Raw genomic sequence first — 13380 nt, 5'->3', positions numbered from 1 at the left:
CCGCGGCGGCCGTTGCAGAGGGCGTCGTGAGACCTGCGGTAAACAATGGAGACTTTCTGCTGCGCGAAGGGTGCCGCTGTGGGAAGTGGGTGTGCGAGGTTCGCGCTTTCCTCGGCCGCCCGTTCCTCGGGGGTGACAGTCAGTTTGCTTATTTTAGCAGAAACGAGCCGCTGGATGTAGAAGGGAAGTAGGTCGTGCGCACGGAAAATGCCTCTAAGGGACAAGTGTTGTCAGACTGACCACCACCACCATGGATGCTGCGAACCAGGTACAGTGGTGTGCGATGCTTTGGCTGTTTTACTTATCTCCTTCCTTAGGAGCTTGTGGAAAGCGGTGTGATGTTGCGAATGTGCGTAATTAGTGACAGTTTTGGATACAAAAAGTTTCTGAATTTTGTTTGGAAATGTGTTGGTTTTTTTTTTTTTTTATATTCTTCAACTGTCATGTTAAAATGATTTCAGGAGGATAATTTCTCAGTTCCTGCAGGATGTGTGATAATCCCCAAGCCACCACCGGGGCGTTGTATGCAGCGAGCAGAGGAAGGCAAGAAGTTGTGTAAAACAACTGGCCTTTTTGTTTCCAAAAAGTGTAATATTCTGGATTTTTTTTTTTGTAAAATGATGTTTCTGGCAATCTCTTGCATTTGCTGTTTATGTTTTTACTTTACATCTCTTGTGAGCTCTGATGAACTTGGAAGATCTTGTCCTCAGAGGAGGAAAAAAACCCCAAGTCCTGAAATGATTGTTTGCATTCCACTGCTGTGTGACATGGAAGATGCCATCAGTGGAAAGTATAATGAATACTTTGCAAGTTCAGCCAACTTGCTAGAATTTTTTGTAATTGTTCTGCCGACTGTTATAGTTGGTAGCCTGAGAGGAAATCTGGTCCCTTTCTTGTTGCCTTCTTGTAGAGTTTGTTATTTGGATGCTTTCACTTGTGTTTTGAAAAGAAGGGCATCAGTTTGGGGAATTAATAGTTTGAAGTGTGAGCCTGGGAACTTTGATAATGCTCCTTTAATTAAATGTAATTTGAGAGTAGCTATTATTCAGCTAGTAGAAGCATTCTTTGTGTTTAAGGTGAAGTGGTTTTGAGTTGTTCTAATGCCTCAGAAAAGTTACTTTTCTTGCCATACAAATAACAGTGATGTGTTATGTCTGCTTTACATATGTCACTCCTCTTGATGTCAGTGCATATTAGAGGCAGTATACAAACCAAAATATACCATGTTGAAGAACAGGGAATAGGCTAGTAGAATACAATATGTCATTGTGTTAGAGATTCCCAAATGATTAGCTGATTCGTGATGGTTGTTATGTGTTCATATATGTAATAGTATATTATGGGACCAGCATAGTTGGGCGGAGTGTTCGTTCTATCATTCTATTCTTAGGCTGCTTTTCTTTCTGATGTTCTTTTTAGCTTGAATTTATTTATAACCTTACATCTTTTAGAACAATTTTCCTGTCAAAATGTCTTTAATCTATTTGCACTTGATATCTCTAAATACTTTCATATTATGCCTCTGTTGCTCTTTATCAAAAATAAATTTCTTAGAGATGCTCAGTTCTTCATTTGAAAATGGGAACCTTACAGTGGGGTTAAAAATCAAACCAAATGGATGAGGTAGGAGCTGATTTATGCAGTACAAAGCTAGTTATTCTGTCAATAAGAAATTAAAAAGAAGACCTGACTAATGATTTGGCAAACACATGCTTGAGTAAGTGCTCTTATTCATTTAAATTTGGTTTTCCCTCTGGGCAAAGCTTAATTGCTGTATGCATATACAGCAATGGAGTGCTATTAATTTTCATATGCATAAATACTGCATAATGGAATAACTAATAATCATCCTGATCAATACATGGTTCAGTTTCAATAGATTTTACAAAGATTCTGCTGTGGCGTGAAACTTCAGAAATAAGGTATTACTTCAGCAGTTTGCTTGAAGCAGAAGCATTTCCTAAATATGGTTTTATTGGTTAAAAATATTATAATAGCTCTTTTTGATATATACTGCATAGTTACATTTGTGCTTTTTCTGATCATTGCTGCTTTAAATTTGGATTCAGTGCTTAGGTGTGTACTGCAACATTGAAATCATATAGCACGCTGTGAAGTACAGTATTTGATAATGCTTTTTTGTACATCTGTTTTGGTTTGAACAATGAGAGTCAAGTATGTTGTTCTGCGGAATTGCTTTAATTGACGGAAGTTTCTAGTGAGTTAATTTGGTTTTATATATTTGTTTTTGTGTTTGATACATGTAGCTTTAAATACACATTTTCTTTAAACAATCAAAATGACAGCAAACTGTCAGAAAGTGTCATGGCTGGAAAATTCAGTATTGACTGTTTTTTAATTCAATGTAGATTAATATTTTTCAGTAAGGCAACTTTTACTGTAGTCCTGGCCTTTCTTTTTAGCTAGTTTACTGTATACATAGAAAATCCATAACTTAATAAAAATCACCTGAGTGTTCTCTAATGGCTTATTATTCTTTCATATATTACAGTGCATCTGTTGGAACCTGGTGATCCTCCATTATTACAGCAGCCTCTGCAAACGTCAAAATCTGGTATTCAGCAGATCATTGAATGTTTTCGATCAGGTATGAAACTATGCCTGACTCCTTAAGAAGTTCGTTACCTTGTTATGAGAGTTGCGTGTATTTAGTATATTAAAATAACCAGCACCTGACTTTCTGTATATTTGCCAACTATTTGTAGGTTTTTGGAATTAGGCGCTGTTCCTTTTAATAAGGGTTTTCATATAAAGTAGTGAAGATACAGCTCCTGCTGTGTAGTTATCTTTCAAAAACATTAAAAATTAGTTTATTGTTCTGCTTTGTGTCATCCCTCCGGCTGTTATTAATGAGTTTATCCTAAAATTCCTGAGATGAAGAGTAAATTTAGTGTTTACCTTGAACTTTTTAGAATTACTTTACCATGTTACTTTTAAGGTGTTCCTTGATTGGGTTTGGGAGTTGTAATACACAGCAATGAATGTAAGAATAACAACTGAGCGTTTGGGTGAGCATGCCAGAGGTGATGTGCAAGAACACAGCAGTTACAAAAATTAAAGCGATGTCTTTAGTGCTGCTATCTATATGTTTCTAGATTTTTCGACATAGAGCTGTTATGCGTATGAAATGTTTCATGTATAATTCATTGCTGCTATGTAATGGGATGCATATCTGGGCTGAGTCTTGTAAAAGGGCACAGTATTTTAAGTTCTCCGCTAGCATTTGAACAACTTAATACAAGAAGAAAAACTGGATTTGAGAGTCATCATTAGTAACCTTTTTTAGTTTGGTTGAGATTGCCTAAGGCCTCAGATGTGTGTGGCAGGCTGCTTTCACTTGAAGCTGATGAATGGAATCTCTACTGGTAATAGCGCAAACTAGTTGCAAGTACTCTGTCTCTGGGCTACTTCCAGGTTGTCCTCCCTGGCAGGTGCTAAACTGGTAGCTTACCTTGACATCTTCTGTCATCTGCACCAGGGAAGTTGGACAGAAGGCAAAAGAACTTAGACCAAGATTTTCCTGGTTAGTTTTGAACAAGCAACATTTTGTTATGGAAAGAAACTATTTTGATTCCTGTGGTAAACAGATAGAGATGAAAGCCAGAGTATTGTCCATAACTATTTTAAATGGTTTTAGCAGAAGCTTCTACCATCCAAAACATTACGAATAACAGATGAATATGAATCTAAATTTTTTTCTAAAAATGAAATTGCTTGCTGAAGGCATAAACATTTTTATTTCTGCCAGAGTTCTTTGTAATAACCAATGTTCTGTATCGATTTCTTGTGACTATGATGTTATTCTACAGTCAACATTTACAAATATTAACAGAAGTTGACAAAGTATCACCTGTCCCAATTAGATGTAACTGCAAAATAGAGAAGAGCTCCACTAAGCTGGAGGCAGCATATGCTGGCAGAAGACTACTCGTCACAATCTGTAGTTCATGAAGAATAAGATGATTATTTTTTTTTTCTGCCTGCTGTGTCCACAAAACCAGTGGATGTTTTAAATTTATTTGCTATTTCCAGAAGTCCCTAAAGGTCTGCAGTTTAATTCAGAAGGACCAACTATTTTTTTATGCCCACCAGTGAAAAGCTTCATAGTTGCATAAGGCTGGTTGGAAGCCAGAGTGACAACCGTGTCATCGAGTCTGACCTCCAGTATGTCATAAATCCTTTAATCTCACCCAGTAATTCTTAAACTCAGTAATTTGGATTAGACAAAAACATTTCAGTCCTGAACAGAAAGAGGCTGAAATATCAGTATAGCAGGAGAGAATGAGGGACTTGTCTCCTTTGATTGGGAAATAATGGAGAATTAGATGATTTTTTTGTTTGTTTGGGAGAGGGGTTTGTGGCTAGGGCATGCATCAACAGCATGGACAAATTTTGGTTTATTGTGTGCTATCACCAAATTGGAGGCCTTTTGTTTGAATTATAGCTTGGTAACTTACTGGAATTTTATATACATGGAGTTTTGTTCAGCTGGGGTTTTGTCAGTGATTTTTTTTATATGCAAAAATTCAGACGTTCGTTGGTGAGATCTTAGTAAACAACTTGCTTTTGGGGGAACTCTACAATTTCTAAATTTGGGGTTTTCACTAAGCAGTTGTTGAAGAAGGAGAAGACGCTGTGCTTTGCTAAAACTCAGTTGTAAAACATTTTGTAGTACTACTGCTACACAAAATAAAAAGTTGTCTTGGTAAGGCCTGTTCGTATTGAAGAACTGTTGTTATGAAATTATTAATATTTGGAAGAGTTTTGTTTAGGAAATAGTTCTGCAGTGTGACTCTGAGTTTGATCTTTAAAAGGAATTCTTAAGAGACGTGACTATGATGAGAGAAAACTTGGACTTCTCTTTCAGCTTGAAGAATGTCTTGATGCTGTTTCACAGTTGTCTGATATTATTTATTCTTGATCCAGTTTCATTATACTTTTGCTTATTGGACTAATTTTGATTAATTTCAATTAATTCCATTGTAAGAAAAAGCTCAAGATAGACAAATTAGCTGAATTTGGTTAGCTGGTGTTTCTTTCTAATTTGGAGTGGGTAAGTATTCATCATTTAGTATTCCATTGCTAATTGTAGGCATTATGTTCATAATTTTTGTGAGATGAGAAATGAAGGAGTGGGTTTGAAGTGTAACTTAAACTCTGAATCCTTTAGTTCTCTAAGTAAGGCAGCCTCAACAGTGCTCAATCAAACTGTATCTTTGTGGGGCTTTTTTGAATATAGAATGTTTAGTCTGGAAAACCTGCATATTTTGTTGCACTGCCTATGTTTTAATAGGAAAGTTTCTGACTGAAATTATAGGTATTTTCCTTCCAGCAGGCTGAAAATATGTCTGCAGTTCTACTTTCTTGCCTAAGCATCGTTGTCTTGATCTTGGCTCAGATACCTAGATGTAGTAACATTTCTTGACCTGTTAGTTATTCTCTTTGTTTTATCCGATGCTTTCATTTTCTGCCTTACCAGGTGCTCTTTTTACATGAAATAGCTGTATATAGATCTTGTTTTCTTCGCACTGTTGGATAAGCTTAAAAAAAAATACTGCAGGCTTCTTTAAATGCTCTAGGTACTTATTCTTTCCTGTTGGGCAATTGTATGGCAGCAACCAGATAATGTAGTATGGATTCCTTCCTAATGTTAGCTGTTAGCTTTTATTGTAAATCATAGCACTTGCCCTGTAAACTGTAACGTGCATAATCCTTGACTTTTTTTTTAAACTAGTCTTGTTTTCATAGTGAAACTTGGGAGTATGTATCATAAGCTTACAGTGCAATGAAGTAGGATCAACACAAGATAAAATGCTGTTATAATTGTCATGTTCTAAAATATTTGCGCTTTCATGGGATGATGTGAGTTAAAAGTTGAACAGAAAAACCTTCCTTAAGTGTAATGTTTCTTTTATTACAGGAACTAAACAACTTAAACATATCTTGTTAAAGGATGTGGACACCATTTTTGAGTGTAAATTGTGCCGGAGTCTCTTCAGAGGATTACCAAATTTAATTACTCATAAAAAGTTTTATTGTCCTCCAAGTCTCCAGATGGATGATAGTAAGTCTTACTAATTGAAATATTAAATAAAGCTATCTGAAGTTGAGAAACTTATCTTTCTGTACCATTTATGTAAACACACCTTTTTTGTAGAAATTAAACTTTATTATTAAAAGGAAGTAACTTAAATGATGAGGAAAAAATGAAGAAGTATATTTATATGGAAAAAGAAGTTTATTAAAGTCTCATTCCAGTGATGACTTTTTGTTGATCTGAGTAAAGTGGAATAATTTGGAAATGTGCTAGCATTCAAAAACATTTTGTAAAGCTTTCTAATGATCTTATCTCTTGACTAGATGAACATAAATGCAGTGAGGATTTTTTTTCCTGATTAATGCTTTCATGCCTCAGTATTTAAAAAATTAGGAACGAACAGAGTTTGTGTCAGCTAGTATTGTGAAGGAGAAGGTGAAAAAGCTAGTACTGTCACCTTCCTTAAATGTGTGTGCTTGGCCAGTTCCAGAGCTCCTCTGTGAAAAGGGATGAGTTGTATTTTCAAATCAAGGTTAGAAGTTCATCTGACTTGGATACAGAAGTTTCTAAGCAAAATAAGATTACCTTGACTAAAGATTTCCTGTTCAGGTCCTGACATTCCAGCCTTCATGTAATTCACTGGTTAGCTTTCATTTTTCACTCCTCACTAGGAGAGGTGCGAATGAAGACAGTAATACTACATGCTCTGAATAAAACTATGTAAATACTTATGTTTTATATAAAACTGAGTAAGATGATTATTTAAGAAAGTGGGAGTTTTTTTTTTCAATAAATAAAAGATAGTGAACAAGAGGTAGGAACAAAAGTTCAGCATTGCCATGGTGAAAAATTCCAAAGACTATTCTCTGATGACTTTTTTGAGATGTATTCTGTTAGTGTAGTCATTAAGTAGTCTGAAAAGGTGCTATAAAACAGGAAGGACTTTTTACCCTTGATAAAAATTATATAGGTAGTCCCATTTGACTGCAAAAGGTGTTAAAAATTCAGTGTTAAAAGATGGGTTCTGAGCAACAAAACAGCTTATTTCTTGTACTGACACTCTTCTCATGTGTTGCTGGCAGTGTGGAAGGAACAACCCTGACTAAGTGTGGGTTTTTAATTAGCTGTTACCATGAATCACATTTTCAAATGATCATGGATAATTCTGAACTGTATCTCATCTCCATGCCTCACCTCTTGACTGTAGCACCCAGGCTTCTTAGTTATGCCAGTGCAGGTGCTTAGCATATCACGCTGAAACTAGACCACTCAACTAATTTGATATTTAGAAATGAGACATTACCGAGGCCTGTAAAATCATGAATGACATGAAGGTAAATGGGAGCAATCATTTGTTTTTCCTTTTTGTTTTTTATAATGCAAAAACTGTGTGGTATCCAGCAAAATAACCAGAGAGTAAAATTATCAGTATTTCTGGTAAGACAAACAAAAAGCCACCATTTAACATTGTGGTAGCCAAGAATATAAATGCTTCAAAAGCATTTGAATAAACTTTTTGGAAACTAGGTGTATTAAAGCAGTACTTTAAAGACAAACTGCAGCTTGAGAAGTTCACTGGCATCAGACAAACAAGGAGAATCCTTGCATCCTTCTTTCTTACTTTTTAAGTCTGCTCCAACTCATTATCTGGGCAGAACACAGGATGAACATTTGGTGAACCTCAATGAAGTTATTCTTTCTCAAAATAACTTCTTTGGCTCAGTTTTTATTGTTTTGAGAAACTAGTACAATTTTTTTTCCCCTGAGTAACACAGGATTTTTCTGTCCTTAACATTTACTATCTTACTGTACCACTGAGCCTATTAACTGCTTTGGTATTACTAAAACCTTTCCCTGGCCCAGAAGTTAAGTCCTGTCTTACCTGCTTGTATCTTCATGCAGTGCTGAGGTTACACAGACGTTTCCTTCTTTCTTAAGGACTGTTCAGAATTCACTGAGAAGAGTTTATACTCAGAATTAGGTTGCTTTATTGAGAATACCTTCTTCCAGCAGTAGGAAAATCAGTTTCTAATGATACTTGAGGCTTAGTTGCACACCTGCAGAATGAGGTCAGTTGTATGATGTTATTTTTGCAATTAAGACAGATTTTTAAAGATCAGTTTAATTCCATGCAAACTAATGTTTAGTTTAGGTGGCTTTCACATTAGCACACTACAAGGGTGTACTTCCAATATTGGCTTCTAATAAAAAAGTAACTTGTACTGATGTGATGACAATGATTACTCAAAGCCTCTAAGTATTAATGGTCAGAAAAATAGTACAAATACAGGATTTGTGCAAATTTGGTGACCGAATTGACACAATGGTTAAAAGATACTTTGAAATTTAAATAATTTGAAATTACCAAATCGTTAAAAAATACCTTTGCCTCTTTTCACAGACCTCCCAGATATAAACGATAGACAGAGTCAAGCCATAAATGACCTCCTGGAAGCGATCTATCCAAGGGTAGATAAGCAAGAATATGTAATTAAATTGGAACCTATAGAAACTAATCAGAATGCTGTCTTTCAATATGTATCAAGGACTGATAGCCCAGATGAGACCGTAGAAAGTAGTAGTACCGCTGATCAAGCTCCAGTGCAGATACAGGAAGCCAGCACTGAGCAGCCCAAGACTGTTTCAGCTCCAGCCCCAGTCCCAGCTGGGGAGACTGTAGAATTACCTCCTCCTGATCCTGTTACAAACAAGGCGATACCTACTCCTGAAGAACAGCCTCCAGCAGTAAATCCTGAGGTGGACTCTCTGGATAATTCTGATTTTGGCCACCAGTTGATATGTTGCCTTTGTAGAAAAGAATTTCATTCCAGACGCAGTGTACGCCGGCACATTCGAAAAGTGCACAAAAAAAAGATGGAAGAGCTAAAGAAGTACATAGAAACAAAAAAGAAACCAAATCAGTGCTCCGCGAAAGGACGAAACAAGAATGTTCTTGTAACGTTAGGCAGAAGTTGTCCTGTATGTTATAAATCATTTGCTACAAAAGCCAACGTAAGGAGGCATTTTGATGAAGTTCATAGAGGATTAAGAAGGGATTCCATTACTCCTGATATAGCTACAAAGCCTGGACAACCTTTGTTCCTGGATACAGTTTCTGCTAAAAAATCTTTTAAGACCCGAAAACAAAAGTCGTCTTCAAAAGCTGAATACAATTTAGCTGCATGCAAATGCCTTCTGTGCAAGAGGAAATATAGTTCACAAATAATGCTGAAAAGGCACATGCAAATTGTTCACAAGATAACTCTTTCTGGAAAGACCTCTAAAAGAGAGAAAGGACCCAACAATACTGCCAGTGGCACAGAAATGAAAGTAAAAGTTGAACCAGCAGATTCTGTAGAACCTTCACCCCCTTCCATTGCTCTTTCTCCGCAGAATGAATTAAAGGGAACAAATCATTCAAATGAGAAAAAGAACACACCGTCAGCACAGAAAAATAAAGTTAAACAGGACCTTGAAAACTCTAAATCAACTTCTAAATCAACCACTAAATCAACCTGTAAATCAGCCACTAAATCAACCTCTAAATCAACCAATGCATCTGCTGCAGGTGGCCAGCAAAAAACTAGGAAGCCAAAACTTTCAGCTGGTTTTGACTTCAAGCAGCTTTACTGTAAACTCTGTAAACGCCAATTTACTTCTAAACAGAACTTGACAAAACACATTGAATTACACACAGATGGAAATAACATTTATGTTAAATACTACAGGTGTCCACTCTGCTCTTATGAAACACGTCGCAAACGTGATGTGATAAGGCATATAACTGTAGTTCATAAAAAGTCACCACGCTACCTTGGGAAAATAACTGCAAGTTTAGAAATTAGGGCGATAAAAAAGCCAATTGATCTTGTTCTAAATAAGGTGACAAAAAGAGGCCCTCAGAGGGATGAAACAAAACAGATTGGTTCAAAACAGGATGTCACCTCTAATTCCCCCAATAAAAAGTATGAAGGAGCTGATGTTGGCATTGAAGTAAAAGTAACAAAAAACTTTTCTCTGCACCGATGCAATAAATGTGGGAAAGCGTTTGCCAGAAAAGCTTTTCTCGAACATCATAAGAAAACCCACAAAGCAAATGTGTCTCATTCACCTGAAGAAAATAAAACCAAAGGCAGAAGTACAAGATCTAAAGCTGTTGTCTGGTGAGGAAAAAGAAAAAGTGTTTTGTCTTTTTTTTTTTTTTTTTTTTAAAAAAAAACAAAACCACTGCCTGCCTTTTGCTGTTATTGATTTATTGCCAAAAACATATTTTTCCATAGATTTTATGGTTTAGTGGCTTAAATACTAAGGTAGATGTCAAATTTGTTTCTTAAATTTTGTTTTTAGTGTTTTGGAAAAGAGTTAATTTCTAAATATGTCATTGTAGGAAGTTGGAATAGAATATAGATTAAACTGTACCGAGTCAACTCTTTAAATAGTCTTAAGGCATATGTTGTAATCAAACTAATATACGTACATTTCTAAAATAGTGGTTTTTTAAAATTAACAACACTTCTGTGCAGTTTGAATAACTTAACCTGTTAGTTAACTTCTCTGTGACCCAGTTGAAGAAGTACTAAAGGTACTACAGCAAAAGCTGTTGACAGAAAAAAATCCCTGTGAATTTATTGGAATTATCATTTGTACTTTTTTTTTTTTAATTTTGATGTGTATTGCCTATGCCCTGTCAACAAAAGGACATAGAACAGTTTTTTGGAATGTAATTTGGATGCTTAATTGCTTTGATGTAAAAGCAGTATGAGTTAGGTGCCTACAAACACCTTTAAAATCATCAAATTTAGAATTTGATTCTTTTAATGCTTATTTATATAATATAAGCACAAGTTTCGAGACTTCTGGTCATTTATTTTTTAAAGTGTTTGGTTCTCATCAAGAATTCTTAAGCCTAAATATATGTAGAATTCTGGCCAAGAATTTTCTAAACTTTTGCTTATATGGTACTCTGGGAATTTTTTTTACACTTGGAGGGGTTGTATTCGTAGTTTCTCATTTTTCCATAGCCTTCGTGTTCAAGATGGCCTGTTTTTAAAAGGACCTTTTAAAAAAGGAAGTAACATATATATGCAGTCAGTTTGTATTTCAGAATGGCTGACTGATGCCTGAAGGTTGGGGGATTGTACAAAAAATTATAATGAAGAGAGACAGTAGTGATACCTATAAGAGTTTTAACATCCTAATTCAGAATTATCTGTCTAGCATATTTGGTGAAAAGAAAACCAAGTGTATGTGCCTTGATCTATATTTCAACTCTGAAATGCTATTTCCCAGGAGGTAATTTGGTTTGAGTTCAGCTTTCGTAGTGAATTGCCACCCAGCTATGTTAAGTTGTAATCTGGTGCGTTTGTGACTTTGTTAACAAATCCTGGCTAAGTTGGACAGAACTTCAAAAATGAACTGAGCTGGCCCCTGATTCATGCTGAATTTAAGAGGAGGAGTGACTTCTGCATTTTAATCAAGAATTAAAAATTTAGCCTTATAAATTATTTATGCTGTGTAATTTAAAACAGAATTCTATGGGTAAACTCAAAGTATTAATTTATTCCCATTTCTCCTCAGATAGGTTCAAGTGATGTTCGGAAAGTTTGGAGTTCATTTGAATGAAAAAGATTTTAGTTTGTTGTTGGAACTGCTAATATCTTGATAATGGTACTATAAGGAGGAAATATTTTCATAAGCTGTTGTTTTCTTACTAAATTAATAACCATTCTGACTGCTTGTAGGATGGAGCCTCCTCCCAAAACACTGAAGTAGTTGAAATGCACACGTGCTTCTAAATTAGCAGTTATCTCTATGCAGTTGAGGTTTGACACAGTATGGAATGAACTTTCTGAAATTAAAAAAAGTACAGAGGCAAGTTAATGAACAGCAGCTTTGGAAGAAGATTTTTGTTCCTCATTTAGGAAATCATCTCCAGAGAGCTCATCGTGCATACTGGTCCTCCCTGGTAGTGCTAATTGATGAACAGCTCTAACTTCTTTGTGATACCCTACTTTGGCAAATGTTGTGTTATATATGGTTTTAAATTTATTACAAATGAATGTATAAGAGGAAACAATGTAGTGTATATTGGCTGAATTGTACTAATTTTTAGTATTTGCCATAACATCAGTTTGTTCATATTGACTAATTTCCCAGTTCTGGGACATTCTGAATTTCACTGTACTGAAGTTGCTTCAGAGATCTCCATTTTGTTTCCATACGTGGTTCATAGGAAAACTTTGTAAACATCTAGGAAGTTTACAAGAATATCCACATTCCTCAATTCTTTAATTTTTTTAAAAGAAATTATACACAAGCACTTTAATGAAAGTTGCAGTTTATTTTTTCAGTTTATTTTTTGAAAGATCAACACACTAATGTTAATATGAAGGTAGTGAATATTTGCTGATGTATTATAGACAGACAATCTGTGCACAACCACTTATAATGTTAGGTTATTTCATTAAATATTAATAAAAAGGGAGGATAGTATGGGAGAAACTCAAAATATTTTTTCTCTCAAGATCATGAATGACCACTATAGGTAGCACTTGACTTTGTATAATTTGGAAAAAGTTTTAGATACCTTTTTATAACCTTTTAATAAAGATTGTAGTAAAACAGCCGCATGCCTACCATTATGAAATTCTTGGCAGGTTTCATGCGTCAGTGGTTTGGGTTTTTTTTGTTTCGTTGGGTTTTTTTTACTTTTTAGAAAATACTTTGTTTAGTGATTTGTGTCAAATTGCTACAATTTGAGAGGTATTGTACGTCAGAAGAAATACCATGTTTTTTATATAGGTTCACTCCCTTACTTAGGGAGGTGCCTCGTGTTCATATATACTTTTTGTATAAAATATATCTAAAAATGTTGATCACAAGATCAGGAGTAAAAATACTTTTATGGATAGAGAAATATTTGGCCCTGTTAGTGCATTGCACTAAAAATACTGTGAATGGGAACTGGACTGTAGCTGTTGCTCAAAATGTTCTATATTGAATGTACATGCTTTTGTTTGGATAAGTGTACTGTATTTGATGGAAAATAAAGCAGACTGTAAATCACCTTTAAGTGTGCGTAAACAAAAAGATGTCGTGTTTGTAAACCTGGAATATCGGAAATTACAATGTTTGCGTTTTTGTAAAGTTTTACTCTTTGATCACTGAAACTAGTTGTTTGTAATATTCTGCTGTAATAAATGGTTTTTTTGTTATGAAAAAATTGGCACTTGTGGAGTGAGCACTTCTCCACGCTGGTGGTTGACCCTTGCTATATTTTTAGAAAACATTGTTGATACTGGCTTTTTGTTCGTTGTAAAGGT

At 35.3% G+C, this 13380-nt stretch overlaps 1 protein-coding gene across 1 annotated transcript; it reads left to right on the top strand.

The window, feature by feature from the left end:
• Nucleotides 1–157: 157 nt before the first annotated feature.
• Nucleotides 158–13123, top strand: ZNF800 (zinc finger protein 800). Its single transcript, XM_009705214.1, has 4 exons — nt 158–268; nt 2513–2608; nt 5942–6085; nt 8460–13123. The coding sequence occupies exons 1-4, from the start codon at nt 208–210 to the stop codon at nt 10223–10225; spliced, it is 2067 nt and encodes a 688-aa protein (XP_009703516.1). The 5' UTR covers nt 158–207; the 3' UTR covers nt 10226–13123.
• Nucleotides 13124–13380: the final 257 nt, after the last annotated feature.

The sequence above is a fragment of the Cariama cristata genome, unplaced genomic scaffold, assembly GCF_000690535.1.
Source record: "Cariama cristata isolate BGI_N322 unplaced genomic scaffold, ASM69053v1 scaffold5990, whole genome shotgun sequence".
Classification (NCBI taxonomy): Eukaryota; Metazoa; Chordata; class Aves; order Cariamiformes; family Cariamidae; genus Cariama; species Cariama cristata.
This window is presented reverse-complemented; position numbering and strand designations above follow the sequence as displayed.

Coding starts and splice junctions, on each gene's coding strand:
- ZNF800 (XM_009705214.1), top strand. CDS start 208: ATGCCTCTAAGGGACAAGTGTTGTCAGACTGACCACCACCACCATGGA. Junction 269..2,512: donor CCATGGATGCTGCGAACCAG/GTACAGTGGTGT, acceptor CATATATTACAG/TGCATCTGTTGGAACCTGGT. Junction 2,609..5,941: donor CATTGAATGTTTTCGATCAG/GTATGAAACTAT, acceptor CTTTTATTACAG/GAACTAAACAACTTAAACAT.